This window comes from Scophthalmus maximus, chromosome 12 (assembly GCF_022379125.1).
Source record: "Scophthalmus maximus strain ysfricsl-2021 chromosome 12, ASM2237912v1, whole genome shotgun sequence".
In the NCBI taxonomy this organism is placed as follows: Eukaryota; Metazoa; Chordata; class Actinopteri; order Pleuronectiformes; family Scophthalmidae; genus Scophthalmus; species Scophthalmus maximus.
In genome coordinates this window covers 12,010,431-12,032,147 of record NC_061526.1, presented here as the reverse complement: position 1 = coordinate 12,032,147, position 21,717 = coordinate 12,010,431, and the positions used below count along the sequence as shown (strand labels likewise).

At 44.4% G+C, this 21,717-nt stretch overlaps 3 protein-coding genes across 11 annotated transcripts; 2 read left to right on the top strand and 1 right to left on the bottom strand.

Moving 5' to 3' along the window:
* Positions 1 to 46: 46 nt before the first annotated feature.
* LOC118317308 (zinc finger protein 420-like) lies at positions 47 to 6,052 on the bottom strand. 5 transcript variants are annotated; one of them, XM_035645884.2, is made up of 9 exons: positions 5,781 to 6,052; positions 4,840 to 5,042; positions 4,658 to 4,753; positions 4,418 to 4,513; positions 3,734 to 3,844; positions 3,194 to 3,317; positions 1,985 to 3,104; positions 1,696 to 1,748; positions 47 to 1,527 (listed from the first exon to the last, which is right to left on the bottom strand). In XM_035645884.2, exons 1-9 carry the CDS (start codon positions 5,812 to 5,814, stop codon positions 287 to 289), a joined length of 3,078 nt encoding a protein of 1,025 aa, XP_035501777.2. In that variant the 5' UTR covers positions 5,815 to 6,052; the 3' UTR covers positions 47 to 286. The 5 variants fall into 5 exon arrangements, with proteins under 5 accessions (XP_035501777.2, XP_035501812.2, XP_035501793.2 ...); XM_035645919.2 differs by having other exon boundaries at positions 1,985 to 3,056; XM_035645900.2 differs by having other exon boundaries at positions 3,734 to 3,841.
* Positions 6,053 to 6,161: 109 nt separating this feature from the next.
* On the top strand, positions 6,162 to 13,051 carry selenoo2 (selenoprotein O2). The gene is made up of 9 exons (XM_035645976.2): positions 6,162 to 6,891; positions 7,924 to 8,127; positions 8,229 to 8,406; positions 8,520 to 8,650; positions 8,944 to 9,221; positions 9,351 to 9,513; positions 9,871 to 10,056; positions 10,430 to 10,589; positions 12,076 to 13,051. Exons 1-9 carry the CDS (start codon positions 6,458 to 6,460, stop codon positions 12,241 to 12,243), a joined length of 1,902 nt encoding a protein of 633 aa, XP_035501869.2. The 5' UTR covers positions 6,162 to 6,457; the 3' UTR covers positions 12,244 to 13,051.
* Positions 13,052 to 14,054: 1,003 nt separating this feature from the next.
* Positions 14,055 to 20,800, top strand: LOC118291690 (NACHT, LRR and PYD domains-containing protein 12-like). 5 transcript variants are annotated; one of them, XM_047336524.1, is made up of 11 exons: positions 14,056 to 14,482; positions 14,586 to 14,609; positions 14,726 to 16,412; positions 16,657 to 16,830; positions 17,032 to 17,205; positions 17,327 to 17,500; positions 17,892 to 18,065; positions 18,183 to 18,386; positions 18,671 to 18,844; positions 19,188 to 19,234; positions 19,644 to 20,800. In XM_047336524.1, the coding sequence occupies exons 1-11, from the start codon at positions 14,212 to 14,214 to the stop codon at positions 20,234 to 20,236; spliced, it is 3,696 nt and encodes a 1,231-aa protein (XP_047192480.1). In that variant the 5' UTR covers positions 14,056 to 14,211; the 3' UTR covers positions 20,237 to 20,800. The 5 variants fall into 5 exon arrangements, with proteins under 5 accessions (XP_047192482.1, XP_047192480.1, XP_047192481.1 ...); XM_047336523.1 differs by having other exon boundaries at positions 14,058 to 14,482; positions 14,726 to 16,478; XM_035620077.2 differs by having other exon boundaries at positions 14,061 to 14,482; positions 14,726 to 16,478; positions 18,216 to 18,386.
* Positions 20,801 to 21,717: the final 917 nt, after the last annotated feature.

Genomic DNA, 21,717 nt, shown 5'->3' with positions numbered 1-21,717 from the left:
ATATAATACTTCAGTTACATCACCATTCATCTGAAACACACATTGCTCTGTTTAGTGTTCTTTAATTGCAACACAACCTTGAAATTAAGTCAGTGTAATGGAAAAAGGGATGTGTTGGCACTTATTTCTATATAACAAGCAATTCACAGCAGTTATTCAGGAGACAGAGCCACAGTAATTCTTCTACAATTGCTTTGGTCTCAGTCTCATCTTAAACTAGATCCGTATACAACTTACATTTCAAAAATATAAATCTCCAGATCAATAAGTTCCAAGTCTTTCGCAACTACGTTAACTTCATGATGTGTGTCCGTTGGTGCATTTTGAGATTGTAGGACTGCCTGAAACCCTTCCCACATTCTACACACAGGTATGGCTTTTCCCCCGAATGCGTTCGCTGGTGTCTTTTCAGGCGGTTGGCACTCAGGAAGCGCTTGTCGCACTCGGTGCACGAGTATGGCCGGATTCCAGTGTGGTAGCGCAGGTGGATGGTCAGGTAGCACGACTGGGTGAATTTCTTGTCGCAGTGGGGGCACTGGAAGGGCTTGTGGCCCGTGTGGAAACGCTCGTGCTTCAGGAGCTCGGCATGGGAAAAGAAACCCTTCCCGCAGTCGGAGCAGAGGTACGGCCTCTCGCCCGAGTGAGTCAGCTCGTGTCGGGTCAGCGTGGCCTTGTAGACGAAGCTCTTGTCGCACTGCGAGCAGCCGAAAACGTTTTCCCTGGTGTGGCAACGCTCGTGCTTCTTCATGCTGCGTTCCCTCTTGAAGCTCTTGCCACAGAAGGAGCACATAAAGGGCATCTCCTCCGAGTGGATCTTCATGTGGCTGAGCAGACCCCCCTTGTAGAGGAACCCCTTACCGCACTGCGTGCATGTGTGCGGCCGCTCCTTCTGATGGATGCGCTGGTGTGCGGTGAGCGCAGCCCGGTAGGCAAAGCTCTTCCCGCAGTTGCACGTGTGCACTCGCTCCTCCTGGTGGGTCTGGAGGTGCCTGTTGAGGTAGTTGACGCAGCTGAAGCCCAGGTCACAGTGAGGGCACTTGAACGAACGCTCCACCTGATCCGCGTCCTCGCCGTGGATCTTCAGGTGCCTCACCAGAGCCGACTTCCAGGCAAACGCCCGGCCGCACTCGGAACACAGGTACTCACCGTTCTCCATGTGCGTGCTCTTGTGCTCCCTCTGAGCCACCAGTGACTTGAAAAACTCCCCGCAGATCAGGCACTCATACTTGCGTCCAGACTTGTGCGTCTGCCTGTGCCGCTCCAGCGACTGTTTGAAGGAAAAGCGGCAGCCGCACTGAGAACATAGGAAGGGCTGCTCGCCTGTGTGGATGCGCTGGTGGGCTTTTAGCAAAGACTGGAACTTGAAGCTCTTCTCGCAGCCTCCACAACTAAACCGCTCTTCGTCGTCGGCGAGAGGCTGAGGGGTCGGCTTGTCCTCCTCCTCAGCAGAGTGAAGGCCGTCGATGTGCTGCTGGACCTGCACTTCATCTGAATGGTGGAAGGAGCACTTTGGACAAGAGAAAGCAGCTGAGGAGAGAAGTCAAAAGGTTTTTTTTTTTATCCGCACACATTACTAAATTATTATTTAGTTAATTTCTAGCTGGCAACTTAAGGCATTTTCCATTTTCTACACTTGGTGTTTAACGTCTCTCTTCTGTCTGATTACGATTAATTTGTCGACAAATGAACACTCACTTTCACACCTGTCCTTGGAAGAGGCCATGGGCGACCCATAAGAGTGCTCTTCACTGTGAAAGAGAGGAAAAGGAAAATAAGAGGTGCTTTGATCTGCCCGATGGCCAACAATAATCAATGAAATGTAATGTAGGTTATATCATGCACTGTTGATAGAAAAATAACTTATTAGTAACATGATAATCTGCAACTTATCACTCATCACTGTGCACGGAAAACAAAAACAGGTGGAAGAAACTTTGGGAGACAGCAACGCATCAAAGATGATAAGTGAGGCCAGATGTTTTACCAGCTGTAAGGCAAAGGCTTCAGGTCAGGAGGGTTGACCCTGGCGATCTCCATTCTCTTTGTCGTCATGCACTTCTGTAAATTTATCACCTGAATCTTCATGGTCGGCTTGCGTTTGCGCCCACTTGTGCGGACCTTCACGGGGGACACTTGATGATCATTGAGTTCAGGGACCGGCCCTCCAAACTCACAGGGGGCCTGCTCACCGCTCTCCCCTTTTGCATTCTCTGGATCCTGATCACCATTATCCTCTGCTTGCACATCGCAGTCAGGCTCAGTAGCTTTAATAGGATCCTCGCAAACATTTACATCACTTATAACGAGCCCATCCTTTTGGCTCCCTGTGGGCTCGTCAGTGGGATGAGTTTTTAAGTGCCTTGCGAGCGCCAGCTCCCAGGTGAACTTCCTGTTGCACTGGTGGCATGCGTAAACACCGTCTTCTATGTGCGTTTGCTTGTGCTCTGTGCGGGCCGACAAGGAGCGGAAGGTCTTGCCGCAGACGGCGCAGTCGTACTTGCGTCCGGTTTTGTGCGTGTGCCTGTGCCTGTCGAGGGACTGTCTGAAAGAGAAGCAGCGACCACAGTCATTGCAGCGGTGGGGGCGCTCGCCAGTGTGGATGACCCTGTGGGCGATTAGTGAAGAGGCAAACTTGAATTTCTTCTCACAGTCGGGGCAGTCATGAGGACCAACAGAGACTTTATGCTGGGAGGAATCTGGGTCGTCTTTGTTAACTTCTGGTTGGATGACGTTTGTCAAACCACTTTCAACCGTTTCTCGTGTCGCTCCTCCTCCGGCTTTATCAACTTTGTCCTCCCTGGTCGTCTTTTCAGGAGGCACTACCGACGAATCCTCGGTCTCCGTGCACCTTTCTGTTCTTTCGTAGCAGTGTTCTCCGAGTACCGCCTCAACGTCGGTGCTTGCCCCTAATTCAACCTCTGCATAATCCGTCACTGTAATTATTTCAACCGCTACATCGTCAACAAATGACACGTGGTGTGTTTCATCGCTGAGGCCTTGCAGTGGACCCGATTGGTTGGGTTGCTCTGTAGTTTTTGCCACTCTGCGAGGAAGAACTGTAGAGAGGGAGGAAAGGATGCTGTCACCCATGCTTGATGGTGGAACTGCGCAAAAAAAAGGACAAGAATGAATCGTGAGCTACTGTCATGAAATTGTGTGCTCAACAATAAAGGCGTTATGGGAAGTGACTTACCATGTTGCTCTAAATGCCCCAAGTCTTTGTGGTGCGCGAGTAAATTTTTCACGTCCGTAGACTTGGACAATGAATGTACACAATCCTCCAAAAGTGAGAATTCAGCTCCAAGCCAGGACACAGTCTGAGGGAAATGGATGGAAACATACATTCCATTAAAGCTTGCACGATCAAGAACTTTCGATTTTCAGCACACTGCAAGCTCAGAGGTTGCTCTCATTGTTTCACGTAGCAAACAGGTTTTTGAAAACAGAAACCTGCAGTGTACTTCTGGTGAATCGGTTGTGAGAAGCTTAAACGTTCATGTGCAACCTCTTGTGTTTTTTGGTATTGCTGTGGTCTCCAACTGCAATGTAAATGTTAAATCCTTCCCTTGACAGCATGTGGCAACAGGGGATTATATAGAAGCAGCATTATAATCACCAGTGGTGGTAGTGTATTGCATGAGGTGACTATTTAAGTTCTTCCTTCCATGTTTCCTTGTTGTTACATGTGACAGTGTGACATGCATGTTGCTACATTATTAAACTGACACCTCACCTGTTCGAGGTCGGGAACCGGCAACAGCTGAGTCAATCGACAGAGGAAATCCCCAAACAGTGTCTGCAGATCACCGTCATACTGGGGTCCATACTCCGCAGGGAATACCTCCTTTGACAAAGAAAGAAAATGCATCACTAACACCTGACTACAAATAATAATGTAATTTTTTTTTTCAAATGCATTTTATGAGAGCCCGGCCGATATTGGCCCTTCACAAACGTATATCAGCGCTTGTGTTTACCAATATGAAATAAAATGTGAATTCATGTTGACATTTTACATAAAATAATAAAATAATAATGTTTATTTTGTTAATTCAAGTTCTATATATGTGGTTGTATTTGTGATTTCGATTTATTTATAGTTACTGTATGTATGATAAAGTGTATGGTAAAACTAAAATATCAAGCCTTAATCAATATTTTTAACGACATCATAGGAATCATTGACAGAATTACAAAATATATATTATATATGGATCGTAAATCGTGTACTCCCTACTATCGATATCGGCATCTGCCCCCAAATATCCATTTCAATTTGTAACACCTGCCAGATTCCACAACCAATCAATGTGTGAAGAGCATTCAACTTAATTCATGAAAAATGTATACACCCTAATAAGCTACGGAGACAACAGTTGGATTTGGCTCCACAGAGGTGTAAGTAATACTGCCATACCAAGAAAAAGTCCCGTCTCTCTTCAGGATCTTTGATCAGAGTCTGGATCAATTCCAGAAAGTTAACGGCTACTTCCTCTTCTTCCGATTCTTTCGTCTGCATTACGGGCATAAACATGATACATATCACAGGTTTACTACTGGATATATGCTGAGGGGATGTTGATGAATGTGTTGTCCTTCCAATAATAGCATTGTAAAATTAAATAAACCAATCAAGCGCCGGAACACTTCCATCTACCTGGTCGGGGTGCTGCTTTGATTTCATCTTGTCCAGGTGAGATAAGATGGAGTCAGGTTCCACAAGCTGTTCAAGGCGAAACAACTCAAGGATATACTATTTAGGGGGGAAAGACATATCTCACATCTAAAAATATATATAACATAAGATATGAAAGCCTTGTGTTCTCCACTCCTACCCACCCTGGCTCTCAATCCCAGGTTCAGTTGTGTCCTGTGCTTGTACACCAGCAGCTCTGGGACCATGTCCGTAACCAAGGTGACAAACTCTGCCACATTCCAGTAGTTCATGACGTCTTGTTTCTTCAGCACCTGCCACATAGAGGCTGTCATGAGCTGCAAAGGCGGGACCAGGAGGCGCAGTGACGCCATAGGTAAGGGGTCTTCTGGGGGGGGGGGAGAACACACCCACCCAGACACCAGATTAGAATTGAATGAATCATACATTCCTGTCCCATTTCTCTGTATTAAAGTGCTTACAATTTAACTGTCAAACAGGATGTCAGGCTATAAAGATGTTCATGGTGTCAAGTTCATGGTTAGAACATGGAACTGTGAAGATGGTTAGTCATACATGGGCTGTTTTTTGCACCTCTACAGGTGAATCAGTTATTTAAGAAGTCACTGTGACAAATATGATGTAGTGATTTATATTTAATGTTTTTTTTATTTGAATTTTCCAAACAATGATGATTAGAAACTATTAGGAAGATAACTATTGCCCATCTCTTCTTCTTGTTCAGTATGATATTCGTTGACTAGCTACAGCAACGTTGTTTGAATGCAACCTCACAGGAAACACTTGCGAGTGTGTGTTCAACAACCGCAATGTTCTCGAAATCAGTTCTCTATTTTCCAGCCACGTCTGCACAGACTGCACATACACAGCAGACATAATCATACACGCACAAATTTTTTTTTTTGATGCACAATATAGCATGTCAGTGCAACGTTAGCATCTGAAGAATCTGAAGGCTTTCAGCTAGCTCCCTTGGCTACTTTAGCTTGAAAGGATGCACCGGCATAAATCAGCGTTTGCTGAACTAACTATGATTACTCAAGTTATTAAAATAAAATGAATACATTAAACATTAAACTCGTTGTGGGTTCGTCGCCAAACCAACCTTTGGAACTGGCCGAGACAACGCTTGAGTCCATCTTCTCATACCGGGTGCTGAAAAGTTTGACTAGCTGCTGTCAGCTGCTGCTAGCTAGCTGTAACTGTGGCTGGCTAGGCTAGCCAGCCACAGTTACAGCTACTATTAGAGGTCGCCGATGTGACAGTGGACGCTGCTTCTTCCTCAGCTGCAAAACCTTTCACTTTCTAACGAGGAGACATGACAGCAAAATAGGTAAAAAGTGTTAACAATTTGTTGTCTAGAGCCTCTCGGTCGTCGTCGTCGTCGTCTTCTTCTTTACATTTACTAAACAGCAGGCGTTCCCTTTTTCTTTTCTCTTACCGCCACCTGCTGGCGATCATTTGAACATCTCCAAAATAATGAAGCAATAAATGCACACGGAATTCTTTTCACTCGCGTTTACATTTGCTTCAAGACTACAAAATTGACAGTTTATCTATTTTTTTAAAAACTTTTTCTTATTTTTTTGTGTTTTTATTACTAGTCTGAGTTATATGAGTTATTAAGTGTTCCTCTAGGCCTTTTTTTATTTGTGGTTTAATACTCTTAGTAGGCCTCCTAGGCTTTGTTTAGGCTCCCACTCATTCAGGCAAGCTCCTGAACTCTGTCAAAGCATCAGTAGCAACTGACGTCTCCACTGAGTCCTGCGTATTCAGTCTTTCATGGAGTCTCCTCGGAGCGGGTCCACGGCCCTGGAGCGCCTACCCTTCCGCAACACGGCGCTGAGGAGGCTGCCGGTGGATGACTCGGGCGAGGCCGGGTCCCGGACGGTCCCGGCGGCGTGTTTCTCACGGATTCGGACTCTCCAGCCCCTGGCCCGTCCCGAACTCGTGGCCCTGTCCCGGTCGGCGCTGGCTCTGCTCGGCCTGGGGGAGCAGGAGGTGCTGAGCGACCCTCGGGGCGCGCAGTATCTGAGCGGCTCCGGGCTGCTGCCGGGCTCCGAGCCCGCTGCGCACTGCTACTGCGGCCACCAGTTCGGGCTGTTTGCGGGTCAGCTGGGAGACGGAGCTGCGATGTACCTGGGGGAGGTCGAGTCGGGCAGCCGCGGGCGATGGGAGATTCAGGTTAAAGGTGCAGGAGTCACACCCTACTCCAGGTAACTGTGCATTTAAGTCATCAGACTGCCTTTTGTAGATAACACATTTTGGAGCTGGGTAACCATCACCTGCCACAATCCACCTAAGGTACAGGGTATAGATCTTATATCTATGATGATCAATGATATAACTATGATGTTTGATCACCCCCCCCTTCACCAAGTGAGAATAAGAGAAATCAAACATGTGACAAAGCACATTTTTCTCAAGCCTATAGTCCCCACCATTATGTGACTGCACTAACCAAGGAAGAGCTGCTTAAGAGCTTAACCGCTTGGCATTCATTGTCCCCCATTGCTTAACAGCTGGGAGCTGGTGCAACTGGCTGAGTAGTTCTGTTAAACACAAAGTAATAATAGTGTTTGAGGCAGAAAGATTCTTACTCGATTCGGCACATCTCGCCTCAGTTTTGCTCAGAGCCAACTCCACCCGTCACTTGCCACGCTTTATCAGACACAGTGCTGGAAGAGTTTGTCATTTCAGGCCACGTGGCAGTGCACTTGCACAGTTGGCTGTGAATGAAATAAGGATCACCTGAGCCAAAGTATTGTCGGCTACAGTATGTTTAACCATTAAAAAAAAAACAGTAGAGGGGTATTTTTTAAATGTAGAACATCACTGGCGTTCAGCATACTCCAGCTCTTAAAATTGTCAGAGGATAGATTTTTTCTTTAGTAGACTTTGAGTTACTTTTCCATCAGAGGACAATGGATGCAAGTTTTGCCTTGGGACATATCTACTACCATAAAAAATTGCCCCGTTAATTGTACAATATTGTAGCAGCATGCCTGAGCAAGTGTTGAAACAACTTTATTAAAAAAAAATCATTTTTTTCACACTTTTGACAATGTCTAATTTATCACTATGGGCCATTTATTTTTTATGGAATTTTTGAAGAGATTTACCCAGCTGACACAAAACATTGCATGTCAGATTTTGCAAACGGAGGCCAACTCTTAGCATATTTCATTCACTGGTTAACCAGAGCGGAGAATTTAATAAACGTGTGACAACTATGCAATTTCCCTCAGAGACGGTGACGGCAGGAAGGTGCTTCGCTCCAGCATCAGAGAGTTCCTGTGCAGTGAGGCCATGGCTGCCCTGGGGATACCCAGCACCCGTGCAGCCTCCATCGTGACCTCTGACCTCTGTGTCATGAGAGATCCGCTCAACAGTGGCCAGCGGATTCCTGAGCGCTGCTCGGTGGTGCTGCGCCTCGCCCCGACCTTCATCAGGTCTAAAATGCATACCAAAACCTTCTGTCAAAGTGGGATCTGGAAAAGTATGGCTGTTTTTTCCATCAAGGCTCTTTGTCTTTTTTTTTATTTTTATAAAGGTTTGGATCCTTTGAGATCTTTATGGGTCGAGATGAATTCTCAGGCCTGCAGGGTCCCAGTGCAGGGCGGAATGACATTCGCTCTCAGCTCTTGGATTATGTCATTGAGACTTTCTTCCCTTGCGTTCAGCAGGCTCATCGCAACCGAAAAGATAGAAATATGGCTTTTTTCAGAGAGGTGAGAATTTTTTGCGTCATGCAGCTTAAAATGCTGCGCAGGATACAGTCTCTGTTTTAGCTGGTTTCATTTATGCCGGTGTTCATCGTCACATTTAACTTGTGTATCCCCAGGTGATGACGCGAACTGCCGAGCTAGTGGCCAAGTGGCAGTGTGTTGGTTTTTGCCACGGCGTCCTAAACACAGACAACATGAGCATCTTGGGTCTAACTCTGGATTATGGCCCCTTTGGTTTCATGGACAGGTTAGCTGCTCAAAGTGGAAGTCAGTATCATGTGCACTTATTCCCTTGACCAGTGTGTCTTCTTTTAATTTAGATTACTTGCAATGTGAAAAAAACTGGTCTTCTGCTACTCTAACTGAGGTTAAACCCAAAACATATATATAGTTTTCAACTATGCCTCAGTAAGATTGCAATCTGTTTTGACATACAGAAAGAAGACAGAGGATAATATTTGATATACGATAAGAACAATGTCATTCCATCTGGTTCACCACATTCTACTTTTTATGAAAACCCTCCCACACGTGTGTCAGATTTGATCCAGATTTGATCTGCAACGCCTCCGACAAAAGAGGCCGCTACTCGTACCAAGCCCAGCCGTCTGTGTGCCGCTGGAACCTGGCTCGCCTGGCTGAGGCGCTGGGCTCTGAGCTGGATGTCGCTGAGGCAGGGGCTATCCTCGATGACTTTATGACCACATACGAAGCCTTCTACCTGTGTATGATGAGGAGGAAGCTGGGCCTTGTGCGCCGAGAGGAGGCGGAGGACAGCGAGCTGATATCAGACCTGCTGCGTGTCATGCACAACACTGGTACAGAGACCTGGAACACAAATGTCAGGGAGCTTTAACTTGATAGCTTATATACAGCAGCATGGTCATCATGCAACTTTTTCTATGTCCTATGCTTCCTTCAGTGTCATTGTGCAACTGTATCCTCAGGTGCAGATTTCACAAACACCTTCCGCCTGCTGTGCTGTGTCCCCTGGCCTGAGGATGGCGACAGTGAGAGGGAAGCCGTGGGGCCAGTGGTGGACCTCATCCTTCAGCAATGTGCCTCCATTGAGGAGCTTAAGGTGGCAAATAAGCCAACTATGGATGACCGGTGAGGGGGTATATGGTGGTGGGATATGTGTGTTTCTTAATAGAGCAGCAATAACAATAACATGTGTCTGCTGCCCCACCATATACTCCTTATGATTGTACATGTAACCCATGTTTAAAAAGATCATCAGGCATCTCTCTCGTCATCTAATGTTGTTTTTCTTTTATATGCTAGCATTGTGCGGAAAAAGCTTACCAAGAGAATATGTGAGTGAAACGTGTGTTTTGTTGCATTCGGCATTCGAGACAATTGCAGGCTTACACGGACCAGCATGTAGCACTCGAGCTCAACGCGTAGTCAACGTCAAGCATCATTCATTTTTACCCTACTTGTCTTCAGCATAGTCTCTGTTTCTAGTGAATTGGCGATGATTCTGTCCATGGCCCAAACCAATCCGGTTATGTTCAGCATGGCGGCAGGCAGCCCGGCTGTGGCCCAGCAGCTGGAGCGGATGGGCCGGCTAAAGGAGCTGCTCGAGACGGATCAAGGCGAGCTTAAGGAGAAGCAGTGCGATGACTGGATCCGCTGGGTTAGTCGATACAGGTAAGAAGAGAAAAAAAAACAATTTTTACGAAGAGAAACACAATGGTCACCTCACTCACAGGTGGCATGTTCTATAAATGTCATTAATATCAGAATTTGGGAGGCGGTATTTAACTTGATATACGGTAAAAAAGCTGAATCTGACCTTTACTTAATGATTCTAACATTAAAGTTTCCTTATGCACAGACACTGAGTCTATTTCTGTTAAAAGAGTTAAAAGGATGGTGAAATTTAGTCGAGATTCATCAGGTGGCTAAGAACAGGACTCAAATATAATTCCAATATTGGCAAAAAAAAGCTATTGCAGGTTAAATTTAACCAAGAACTAAGACAGGACTCTATTTTGTAATTTTTCTTGTGTTGAAATAACAGGAGGCGTTTGACCAAAGAGTGTGATGATGGCACAAGTGACTTGTCTCCCATCAAAGATCAGAGGCTCAGTGTGATGTACAGCAACAACCCCCGTGTCGTCCTACGCAACTACATCGCCCAGAATGCAATTCAGGCTGCAGAAAGGGGAGACTTCTCTGAGGTCAGAAGACTTTGATTGATCGATTCTTTTTCAGAAACTTAAATTTGGAACTTCTAGGTACTTTAAAGCAGCCACACTCGACACTGCCACACGGAGTTAAATTTGCTTTCAGGAATTGTTCAGCAATTTTTATTTCAAATTCTGAATCAGAAATACAAGCACAAGCAACTCGAAAAAACAATGGATCCGTTTTAAAAATGCACTCACAGCTCCCCGTGCCGTGTGGCGTTCCCTGGGATAGTGGTTAAGGTGTGTTTGTGTTTTGTTTTCATGGTTTTTCTGTGAGAGCTTTATTGGAGGTTGTGAAGACTGCGTCTCGGTTCTGTGAACACTTTATCTTGTCTTGTCCCCCCTGTGAATTCACAGCCAGGGTAAGTCCAAAAGGTGCTAAAGACAGTTTGTGTCACTTGCTACTTTTGCTAACATAACAAAACATCATCCTCACTCGAGTTGAAGAAAAATGCTCGTCCCCTACAACTGTACAGACACGTTTCTGTAAATAAAACAGTACTTCAGCAACAAGAGCGAGTATATTGGAAAGACTGTTTTTTGTGTTTCTGGGTTCTTCACACATTTAAGCCGAACCCAATTGCAGACATGTCAAGCAAAAGGTAAAGTGAAACAAATAATTGTTATTGTTAGTTGGCAATGGGGCGACTGGCTGGAGTTTGGATAGGACAGGTGACAGGTCCAGGTAGTTGCTTGGCAGAAGGTGTCCAAAGTGATTGAGAGAGCGGGCTGGCAGTTTGCAGGCAAACAATCATAAACTTCACAAACTGACAGAAGACTGGTGTAGGAGGAGGTGAACTTGGCACAAAAGAAACCGTCATGGCACAACGATCCGGCAGAGACTGTACGTTGGAGCGGGGTTCTAGGTCACAGATGGTGGAATGTGTGTGTGGTGAATTACGTTAATGTCCATGGGGAAGGGGGGGCTGACGGCAGAAGGGAAGAAACTGTCTTTATTGACGGGATGTTTTAGTCTTGACAGACCTCAACCTCTTACCGGAGGAGAGCATTTCGAAAAGTTTGTACCGGGGTGGGAGGGGTCTGCTAGGATCTTTCCTGCACGCTTCAGAGTCCTGGAGGCGTGCAGGTGCTTGAGGGATGGCAGGACACAGCCTATCACCTTCTGGGCACAGCCGATGATACGCTGTACCAGATGGTGATGGAGGAGGTGAGGATGGACTTGATGATGAAACACACACACACACAATGCGTCACATAGACAGAGTTAATGGCATTGTGCACTTTATATTGTAGACCTGGACATATCACTCTTTCATTCTGTTGTATTATTGCTATCATTTGGTATCAGAGAGAAAGACAAAGTTGTGAAAATACAGCTATAACACCAGCTGCTTTAATGGACTTAGCTGTCCCGTTTTTGTATTTTAATGATATTAAGAATCTGTTGTATGCCTTTTCAAATAATATTTTTTTGCTGAAAGGACCAATAGTAGTCATCTTTTCATTTGTTCTTCAGATAAACAGGGTCCTCAAAGCTCTGGAGGAACCATATTCTGACACATCTGGACTGGAGCCTTTGGATGCATGTGGGGGAAAGGAGCAGAGGATGAGGGATTTGACTGTATGTTATGACAGGAAACCTCCTGCCTGGGCACAAAGGATTTGTATCACCTGATCCTCCTAGAGCCTCCCAGGCAGCTGAGGGAGGGAGGGAGGGAGGGTGGTCTGTTTTCAATGGTTGACCAAAGTTTTCACAGCAGACAAGATGTGGGTTGCTGGTAGTGTTACTATTGCTGGTCTCCATTTCCACCCATTTTCCACCTATCTCTCCTGCTTTCTGAAGGGAGATATTACCCAGTGTCTTCCTGTGTTCATCAGTATTGCCAATGATCAGTGTTTGTGTTCTTATCTGTTTTTATTGTGTGAATGTGTTTAAGAGTAACACAGAGCATCATCAAAATTCAACAAATAATTTCTGTTGAAATGAAATAGTTATTCTCTAAAAGATACACAGACAATTTCCATGAAGCTGATTTTGATGTGAGTATTCTGAGTATTAATGTAGAATCACACCTTCAAGAGATCATCTTTGCTGATGAAGTATGACGGCTCAGGCGACCAGTCACACAGCGACCTGTCTGAGTTTGAAACACCAGGAACACACTGACATCAATAATTAACAGGTTAATGAGGTTGATCTATCAATAGTTGCAATTCTATGGCATTTTGTTCCTACAATTTCACAATGTTTGATATTCTGACTATCATAAAGTCTGTTAATTGCCAAACCTGGAACCAGCCTTTTTATTACATGAGGATATGTATGTTTGTTTGAGCTTTTCTCACTGGTGGACATCATGAATTTACATGTAACATTTTAATTGAGTGTATTGAGTTTACTTTATCACATTATTCATTCAGGATCATATAAAAAAAAAGATAGAAATGTATTGTATTATATATGTCTTATATTTCATCCGCATTTGCATATTGCTTTTATAATCTTATTGACCAACCAAAGTGCTTTACAGTACAATTCACATTCACCCATTCACACACACATTCATACCGAGCTGCTATTTCCTATAACATTCATATACTTCCGGCACAGCTGTCAGGGCCAATTTAGGGTTAAGAGTCTTGCCCAAGGACACATCGGCACAAACACCTTTACTACTAATGAAATGTATTATTGAAATTTATTAAAGACAAAGCAATTAAAAATATTGAAAATTGAAGTTCAAAATACAATAAATATACTCATTGAAATCATTACAACCCAACCCTATGCAATATAAATACTTGTTTGCACTGATTTGAATCAAAATTTTGATTCGTGCAGACATTTTTCTTTTATTTATTTATCCACTGAAATACTGTATAGTATATGACCCAGATGAGGGTGCCATCAGAGAGATTTATGGTTTTATCTAACCATAGTCCATTTTTATTAACTGCATTTAATTGTTATATTGAAGTAGATTATTATTTACACAGCAGTTATAACAGACTATATCAATTAAAGCACCCTCTTTCATTCTTTCATAGACATTTTATTGGTGTCTACTTTTAGAACCACAGTGATATTTAGCTGTTTGCCTAACTCTTTATAGTCCTTATTCTTATCTATGACGCAAATCCAAAGAGGTTTGCAGGAAGTACACATGTACTGTATGTTGCTGACTATTAACTTTGGACTGCTGGCAGTAATCACTGAGCTATGCCTTGCATACTGTAAACATTGTACCATAGCCTGGCTACAGTATTCCGGCTCATCTTTTTATTTTGGCTTATCTGGTCACCAAAATACTGAATAAACCTCACTGTGGAGCTGACAGAATAAAACTGTAAAGGCTGCATAATGAACTACCCAGTTGATACTCTCTCAACCTCACCGTTTTTCATAGGTACCCCCCATACTTGCCTATCACCCACGTGACTGGACGGGTTCAACTTGTTTAGCCGATAAGAGCTGATATGTGGGACAGGAACGAGGCTCTTACAGTAAAATGACGTAACAAGAAGAAAGCTACACAAGCCTTCATCAACTCAAAACTGAAACTGTAGCTGTGCATTTGAATCTTACTTTAGACAAAGGATGGACACACAACAAAAGGACTGGTTTATCACGTGATCTGAATGGAGAACAGGTATGGCGCGTGTCCCAGAGCTGCTCTTGGAAACTTTAGAGGAACTCGTTGATAATGAGCTGAGGACCTTCCAGTGGTTTCTTTACAGCGATGTTAACGACGGATTCCCTCATATTCCAAAGTCAAAGCTTGATGGGGTGGACAGGCTGGGCACTGTGGATGTTTTGGTTCGGACATATGGCTACGACGATGCCGTTACTGTCACGGTGGATAAACTGACGAGGATGAGACTAAAACTGTGGGCTGAAACATTACAGAAGAAGTATGAGGAAGGTAAACCAGGATTAAAATGTAGAAATTAACTGTTTGGTTAGTTTGTAATACAAAAAAAGCTGGAGCACGTAACGCCTATTTCTTTTCTTTGTTTCTTTATCAGTTCCAAGCAATCAAAAAGGCAAAGGTAAACAGACACACACACACACACGCACACAAACAGATCCACACAGCCATGAATGAAGAGACACACGTTTAAGGGTCAACTGTACTTAATTTAACTGAAATGTGTTCTCCAAACAGAAACCAACCACCATGCAATCCGAGACAAACTGAAATCCACTCTGAGGGAAAAGTACCAAAACATATACTTGGGGAATGCAGTGGAAGGGGAGACTGTCTACCTCAACAAAATCTATACTGAATTGCACCTTATCGAAGGAGCTTGGGGAGGCTTCAGCGAGGAGCGTGAGGTCAGACAGCAGAGGTTCAACCATGTAACAACAGAGGAAACATCAATTAAATCTAGCAACATTTTTAAACCCAACTCCAACCAAGAGAAGCGAATCAGAACTGTGCTCACCCAGGGTATCCCAGGAGTGGGCAAAACTGTCTGTGTGCAGAAGTTTACCCTGAGCTGGGCGGAAGGAGAGGAAAATCAGGACATCACCTTCATCTTCCCACTTCCTTTCCGTGAACTGAATCCCAACATAGGGGAAAGCGACTACAGTATGATGCAGCTGCTCCACCAGTTCTTCCCTGACATGAAAACCCTTGAGACACTCGGGAAAGAATGCAAAGTCTTGTTCATCTTTGATGGCCTCGATGAGACCCTCCTGCCTTTGAGCTTCAAGCACAACAAGGTCTTGAGGGACGAGACAGAGCCAGCCTCATTGGATGTCCTGATCACGAACCTCATCACGGGAGATCTGCTCGGTAACGCCCTCATCTGGATCACATCCAGACCTGTCGCAGCAAGCCGTATCCCGCGAAAACATATAGACCAGTGGACAGAAGTCAGGGGCTTTACTGATGAACAGAGGGAGGAGTACTTTAAGAGGAGTTTGCGTGATGACAACCTGGCCATCAGAATTATCAAACATGTGAAGTCATCAAGGAGCCTCTACACCATGTGTCAAATACCAGTTTTCTGCTGGATCACAGTCACTGTGATGAAGAAAATGTTGCGTGACGACTTGACAGGAGGCATGCCCAACACCCTGACCGAGATGTACGCATATCTCCTTTTGTGCCAGACAGACAGGATGATAGAAGGTCACTACCCAATGGAGAGTGCTAATGTTGCTTTGAAGCTGGCAGAGCTGGCTTACCGTCAATTGGAGAAGGGCCAACTGATCTTCTATGAGGCTGACCTGAAAGAATGTGGTATGGATGTGAAAGAGGCGACTATCTACTCAGGAGTTTGCACAGAGGTATTTGTGATGGATGGAAGGAGACGGCAAGAAGTTTTTAGCTTCGTACATTTAACCATTCAGGAGTTTCTTGCAGCTGTGTACGCCCATCACTCCTACGTGCAAAGAAGGGACAATGTTGTTCTTGGATACCTGAAACGGATGTCTACAAGATGGCTCCCCAAGTCAGTGTTCAAATTTCACAAGACAGCCATCGAGAAAGCCTTACAGAGTAAGGACGGCCGCTGGGATCTCTTCCTTCGCTTTCTCATGGGACTGTCGCTGAAGTCAAACCAGGAGCTCCTGGTAAAAATACTGGACATGAAAGCCGAAGGAGAGGAGGATGTTGCAAGAACTGTGGAGTTTATCAAAAATAAGATCAAAGAGGACCCAGAGGCCAAGCTGAACCTGTTCCATTGCCTCAGTGAGCTCAAAGAGGAGTCCTTGGTGCAGGAGATCCAGAACTTTGTGAGTTCTGGGACGCTCGCAGCCAAAACATTGTCTCCAGTTCAGTGGTCTGCGCTCACATTTGAACTGATGACATCAGAGGCGACAGAGGAGGAGTTTGACTTGAAGAGGTACATACGATCAGAAGAAGGAGTCGTGAAGCTGCTGGCTGTCATTATTTCATACACACGTGCTCTGTGAGTTTTCGCACATGACAATACATGTCCGACTTGTATGTGTCATTTAGTCGTTCTCTAATCTGCTAACAAATATGATTTTGGTCTATTATCGCAGCAAGTCTAGGACTTTTACATATCGACCGAACGCTTTCTCATCCCTTCACGAACACATTTTTTCTATGTGCTGTCTTTATAGACTAAATTGCTGCAACCTCACTGAAAACTGCTGCACAGATTTGGCCATCGCAATGAGCTCGACCTCCTCTCACCTGACAGAGCTGGACCTGAGTGAAAACAGCCTGAAGGATTCAGGGGTGAAACTGCTTTCTGTTGGATTGGGAAATCCACACTGTAAACTGAAGAGTTTAAGGTCAGTAACATACATTGAGAGGCTAAAACATTGCACAATATACAGTACCTCTGTAAACGGTACAAATTATGGTTGTAAGACAGGTGGGTTAGGTTTACTGCTGTTTGCTGTCATAAATGTTGTTGAATTATGAACAATCCGCTTTACTATTTTGCAAGTCAGGATTATACATGAGCTTCTATTTACCATTTTTTCTCTTAGATTACATAAGTGTAAACTGGAAGGAGACTGCTGTGAAGCACTGGCTGTTGCTCTCTGTACAGAGTCGACCCAACTCAGAGAACTGGACCTGAGTGCTAATGACTTCCAGAAATCAGGAGTAAGGGGTCTCTGTGTAGGACTGTGCAGCCATCACTGCAAGCTGGAAACGCTAAGGTTAAAGCTGCTTCTTTGCAGACGAACATAGATCTCTTGCTTGGACTTGAAATTCCAGGGTAATCTTTTTAAGAAAAGAAAAACTCTTTCTCTCTTATTTTTGTAAAATATTCTTCTGCAGGTTGAATCAGTGCAAGCTGATCGACAGCTGCTGTAAAGATCTGGCTTCAGTTTTAAGTACAGGCTCATCTCACCTGAAAAATCTTGACCTGAGCGACAACACTCTGAAAGATTCTGGTGTAGCTCACCTTGCTGTTGGACTGAGAAGTCCGCAATGTGGACTGGAAACACTCAGGTCAGTGCTTCCTCTGTTTTTCTTGCTGTTTTAGCTACAGCTGTTGGAGCTACAGTATAGGGCCCGTCAGGTTACTTTGGCAATGTCATTGTTTAGATGGCAAGACATAACTGCTGCTCAAGAATGCTCTGTATCTCATTATTTTGTTTTAATGGTCAGTCCTGATTTTGTGAATTATTATAAATAAAAATAGTTGTTTAAAGATGCATTTATCAAATTTTCGGCAGACAAATTCTGAAACGAGCAGACTGATGTGGATGTAGGAGCAGAGAAAGGATTTCCAGCACAAATCCTTCTTTTGCCAAGATGTAGGAAATAGATCGAAACTATAGCAAGACTTGTAGTATTAAAAAAAAAATCACAATATTTCAATTTGAAATGTACCTATCAGGCTCAGCTGGTGTGGCCTTACACAGAAATGCTGCGATCACATCGGCTCAGCTCTCAGCTCCGACTCTGCTCACCTCAGAGAGCTGGACCTGGCAGGAAACAACCTGCAGGGTCCAGACATACAGCTGCTGTGTGCTGGACTGAGAAGCCCACACTGTAAACTGGAGACATTAAGGTGAGGTCACTCGGGTTCAGTCGACACAAATATAATGTAGTAACTTATATGAATGGAATGACACAGTTCTCCGTCTGCTAATTATTTGTGAACTAATGGCAATTATAACAATTCCAGATATTTAAGACACAACATATTCTCCAACCACAGGGTAACTGAGGGCAATCTCCAGAAATGCTGTGCTGATTTTGCTTCAGTCCTTTGCTCTGACACCTCTTACCTGAAAGAACTTGATCTGAGTGGAAACGACCTGGAGGACCCAGAGGTGAAGCTGCTCTCTGCAGGGCTGGCGAGTCCACACTGTCAACTGGAGACATTAAGGTGAGCTGGCTTTATTTAGAGTCATCTTTAGCATAACATAAAGTTTTCTTCCTTGATTGCCAGTAATGCATATAGCTACTTTAAATAATGATGATAATAAGATAATAAGACATTTTATGAAAACTTTAGAAAAATCTTTAGAAAAACACAGACATTTAAAGTAGAATTGTAAAAACAAACAGGTAAGGCTTGTGGATTTCAATGTTATCATTGTAAAATTATGTAAACCTCATCTCTGCACAATACAACAAGGCTAACAATGTTTTTTTGGTATGTGAACATAGGCTGTCTTTCTGCGGAGTCACTGAGGAGGGATGCACTTTTTTGGCTTCAGCGCTGAGCTCCAACCCATCCCACCTGAGGCAGCTGGACCTCAGCTACAACCACCTGCAGGACTCTGGGGTGAAGCTGATCTCTCTTTACCGGGATAACCCGCTGTGTAAACTGGAAAAACTCAGGTAAAAACAGCGGTTTACTCAACCTGAAAAAAAAGCAAGTGAAAAACATCACTTTGCTTTGTTAATATGGAATTGAAATATGTAAAATCTCTTGTGGAGTTTTTAAGAGCAGGAGCACATGTGATGCCCACCCGATAAACCACAGGGAATAATATGAACAATGACCCTGAAGAATGTGGTCACATGGTCACATGATCCACGGACAGGAAAAAATCTTACATGTGTCAAACATATATTATATGAGTAAAATACAGATGGTATAAAGGCCAGCTATAAATGACTATAAAACTCATTTTAGAGTCTATTAATGATTAACGTTTCTTACATATCCCCCTGGCTACAGTGTGGACCATGACGCAGAGTGCTACTTGAAATCAACACTGAAAAAATGTAAGTGATGTATTTTTACCATGTATTTGTTTAAGGGTTTTTTCAACAGTGAAAAACTTAAGAATCTTTAACATTGCCTGAAAAGAGCCTCTGGTGGTCTAAAAGAATCTTTGAATTGACATGGCAAAGTCTATGTGTCTAAAGATTTTGAATTGTTCTGTGTATTATAATAAATAGTTTCTTTCATCTGCCTCCTGAGTTTAGTTTTGATTGTACTTTTGGTTGACGCGTTGTATTGTCAAACATACAACAGATGGCAGGATTTTGGTTTTTATCTGGTCCTTGGATCAGATAAAAACCTGGATCTGATGTGAGTCAACAGGAGCCTACAGTTCCTTTTTGCCCTGACGCCTGCTACTGTGTTAATGCAGTGAAAAACTGAAAACCCCTATATCCGTGTCGTATACAGATGCATGCACATTGACGTTTGACACAAACACAGCTGCCCAGTCTCTCTTCCTGCACGACGGAGGGAAGCAGGTGACGTGGGTCAGGCAAATACAGCAGCACCCGGGCCACCCCGAGAGGTATGAGAGCGTCTCCCAGGTCCTCTGTCACCAAGGCCTCACCCGACGCCACTACTGGGAGGTGGAGTGGCGAGGGCGCTGGGTGGATGTCGCCGTGGCGACGAGGGGGATCCGTCGAAGGGCAAGCCCTTACCTCTGTGCGTTTGGCAACACAGACCAGTCCTGGAGTCTGTACTGCTCCGAGGATCACTACAGCGTTCAGCACGACCACCAGTCTGTGAGGATAGCGGCACCTCTGCGTCGCTCCAACAGGGTCGGCGTCTTTCTGGACTGGCTGGGTGGCACCCTGTCCTTCTACAGCGTCTCCTCCGGGACACTCAGTCACATTTACACTTTCTACAGCCCTTTCACCGAGCCACTGTACGCCGGCTTTGGGATGGAGGAGGAAGACTGCTCTGTAATCATTTGTACAGAGGAGGACGTCCCACAAATTATTTCTCGCCCAGCTAGTGCAAAAGGAATCGATGAATATTAAACTCGGGTGATAAGGGAAATCATTTCAGATTTTTTGGGGGGAGGGTTTGGGGTTTTTCCGCTCACAGAGGGCGGCTGCAAAGGTGGAGAACGACATGTAGAGTTCTGCATTTTGAGTCATGTTGCCCAACACAGTGGTTTTTGTCATGTCCCAATCTGCAATTTGAGTTATGTGTTCCTTTCAGTCCCATCTCCTGTTTTTGATTTGGTGAACTCACGTTTCAGGCCCCCGCTTCCTGCCATTGTGTGTCTCCTACTCCTGTGATTGTCTGCCCCGCCCTAGTGCGTTTCACTTGGTGCAATTATCTCCACTCCTCTTGTGTATTTAGTCAGTCTTTGTTTGTATGCAAGCGTCCCAGCGATTTTCCAGTTTAGCTATAAGAATAAGTTTGTAATATTGACCATATTATGTAAAGTTCCTCGAGATGATGTATGTTGTGTCTTGGCGCTATGCAAATGAAATTGAGTTGAATTGAATAGCCTTCTTAGTGTTTTGTTTGTGTTCATTGGCTGCCTTACCTATGTACCAACCTGAACTTCGAATTAAAGGACACTGTTATTTGCACAGCGTTCGTTCGTCTCGTGCTTTTGAGTCCAACCCCCGTGAGCCACCCTTTACAGTTTTTAACTTCAAACCTGGAATACAAAAAAAAAAAAATTACGAATGAATACTAACGTGGGCGGGGTAAAAAAGGGATACTGGGAATTTGGTAGCATCTTTTTTTTCAGGAAGGTTTCTCCTGAACAGCCAACTGTAACCTTTCAGTTGTATCTTTCAACTTGAACATAGATGCATCACATTATCACACAATGACATGGTTTTCGAAGGATGAACACGAATGGATGTTTTAATAAAGTTCTTCATGCGGTCGAACAGGAGGAGGACAATATCCAAAACGAGACATTTTTTAAAACAGACGAAGAAGAACCATAGACTTTGATAAGAACTCAGAGCACTGCTGCATCCCACTCTTTTCGGTGTCATCGAAATTTAATGGCGTTCTAAGTTTTCACGGGTGTCCGACCCATCCCTACCTGAGAAGATGACGGCGTGTGAACATACGTCTGGATCATTTCTCTGTCGCCTCTCACACGGAGGTCTGCGGCAGACACTTCGTTACCGATCAGCTAACGAAACAGCGCCATTGTTGAACCGGACCGGAAACAGTTGAGCGGTACTACGTAGAACCCGGAAATGGTTGTGCAAGTAGCCCATTGGACACATCCTCAACCCAGTCATTTTATTGAGCTGGGGAATTTAAAATGTTCTATTCTAGTAAAGGGTGAATACTTGCAACTGGCATGCAAAATATTGTGACCTCATCATTGTGAAGAACTGCATCAAACCTCATCGACACAGCTGGCGTTTTTCCTATTTGACATGAGGCCAGGAATGGAATGTTTTTTGCTTTTGAGAGGCACGGCAGAGTGGGTAAGGTTCGAGAAACAAGCCGGTAAACGCTTAAGCACCGCCGCAGTTGT